General features: G+C 59.0%; 1 protein-coding gene across 1 annotated transcript in view; it reads left to right on the top strand.

Moving 5' to 3' along the window:
* ANO9 (anoctamin 9) overlaps nucleotides 1–1,971 on the top strand; it is a gene marked incomplete at both ends in the record, with an annotated part of 8,510 nt that overhangs the window by 4,253 nt on the left and 2,286 nt on the right. Inside the window, 4 exon segments of the mRNA XM_009871858.1 lie at nucleotides 403–485; nucleotides 904–1,008; nucleotides 1,629–1,793; nucleotides 1,876–1,912. Coding sequence (XP_009870160.1) covers nucleotides 403–485; nucleotides 904–1,008; nucleotides 1,629–1,793; nucleotides 1,876–1,912 — 390 coding nt within the window.

The following is a 1,971-nucleotide window of genomic DNA, read 5'->3' as shown; positions in this document are numbered from 1 at the left end:
CCCCCCCCGCCCCAGCCACACCCCTCAGCTGGCTTTGCTACAGCCGCTGCAGTTACAAACACCACCGCAGCGCCCTGGTTTGAGCCAAACAGAACCAATTCTGCTCTGAATTTGCTCTGCTTAGCTCAAACCAGGACACACGGCTGTGGGCTGGGCATTTTTCCCAGGAGACCGTGGTCCAAGCAAGTCATGGACGCGGTACCACGTCTGGCTGCGGGCTGGTTTACACGGGGACAAGCCCAGGAAGGTCAATCCCAATTAACAGAAGGGGCTGGCTGCACATGGCTCTGCGGAGGCACGTCTGTGCCGGGGTGCAGAGCAGGACACCCAACCCACTGGGAAGGCACATTTCCTCTCCAGAGCCACCCACGAGTGTCACAGCACTCCCCCCTTCCCCCACAGCCACGGTGTTCCTGGAGCTCTGGAAGAGGCAGAGAGCCACTGTGGTCACCGACTGGGACCTGTACAGGTGGGACGAGGACGAGGTGAGGACAGTTTGCCTGCTCTGCACTTCCCTTCTCAGGGCAGGAGCTGGCTGGACCTATAGAAAAGACGTGTCACAGGGACTCCCTTGCCCAGCTTGATCCTCTGCAGGTGTGAACATCCAGTGGAGACACTTAACCAAGCAGCAAAGCCAACACCTGATAGTCCTGGGAGAGACAGAGCCCTCCAGGCAGATGCGAGCCACTGCTCTGCCCTGCTCGCCACCTCTCCACCCACACAAGGGCTTGGACTCCATCAGGACTGGGTTGTGGGTTTGGGTTGGGTGCTTGTCCCCGGCCTCCTCTGGCGCTGCTCACCCCATTAACGCAACATTCCCTGGACTTTCCACTACCTAGGCACAGCTCTGCTTGTCCCTTTCTCTCCCACTTTTTGAATTTTTAAAATTTTTTTCTATTCAAGGAGGAGCTGGCAATGCAGCTGATCAATAATTTGCAGCACGAACCGCGGAAGTACCAGCACTCCTACTTCCGCAGCACCATCGTACTCCTCTTGGGTCTGGTGATGGTACGTGCCGAGGTGACCACAGGGAGATCTGGTCTAAGGGCATGTGGGCTTTCCTCCTTCCCTCCCTACTCTGCTGCGAGAACAGCACCTCAGAGCATCCCAATGCTGGAGCAAAGGCAGAAACCAGATTGTCAGGGCAGGTCCCTGCCCATCGCCAGGAGCCAGGGGCCTCCGTACACTCACACCTTGCTGTGCCAATGCGAGCGCCCAACACGCTTGGGGGATCTGGGCTGAAGGCTCTGCTCTCGCAGCAGAGGGCAGTGAGGGACAAGGTGTTAACAAAGAGGGTAGGAAGGGGGAGACCCTTTATGCCTTGATTTCTCCCCACTGTCCAACAGAGACAGTTTAGACAAGTAGTTCAGGTGGAGACGTTCACCTTAGGAACCTCTCGTCCTTCACTGAAGAGCACTGGCTTGGATTGGAGAACGCCTCCAGACGAGCTCTGGTAAAGGGAGTCAGAACCAGGGAAAGGGACACCTTTCACTAGACCAAGTTGCTCAAAGCCTCATCCCTGCCCATGGCGGGGGAGCTGGGGCTTGAGGAGCTGGTGGTCCTCAGGTGTGATGGAGCACGTGCTCTCCACACACGGCTTCTCACCGCCCCGCGGCTCCCCTCCGCAGATCGCCGTGCTGATCGGCATCGCCCACGCACTCGTCATTTACCGGGTGGTAGCGATGGCTCTCTTCAGCCAGAGCAGCTTCGAGTTCCTCCGCGAGCAGGCCGACACAGTGGCGGTGGTGACAGGGGCCGTGCTGCACTACATCACCATCGTCATCATGACCAAGGTGCGGGGGAGACATGGGGCGGGCAGGTTCCGGCTTTTCCACCATCGACCCTCCCCTCTCATTTTCCATCTCTCTCCTGCAGGTCAACAGGAGCGTGGCCCTCTTCCTCTGTGACCTGGGTAAGAGGAGCTGGGGGCTGTCTCCCACCTCCACCCGCTCCCCCCGGGGCCGAGCTCCC

Source organism: Apaloderma vittatum, unplaced genomic scaffold (assembly GCF_000703405.1).
Source record: "Apaloderma vittatum isolate BGI_N311 unplaced genomic scaffold, ASM70340v1 scaffold26166, whole genome shotgun sequence".
Classification (NCBI taxonomy): Eukaryota; Metazoa; Chordata; class Aves; order Trogoniformes; family Trogonidae; genus Apaloderma; species Apaloderma vittatum.
The sequence above is the reverse complement of the archived record's forward strand: the minus strand, read 5'-3'. Positions and strand labels throughout refer to the sequence as shown.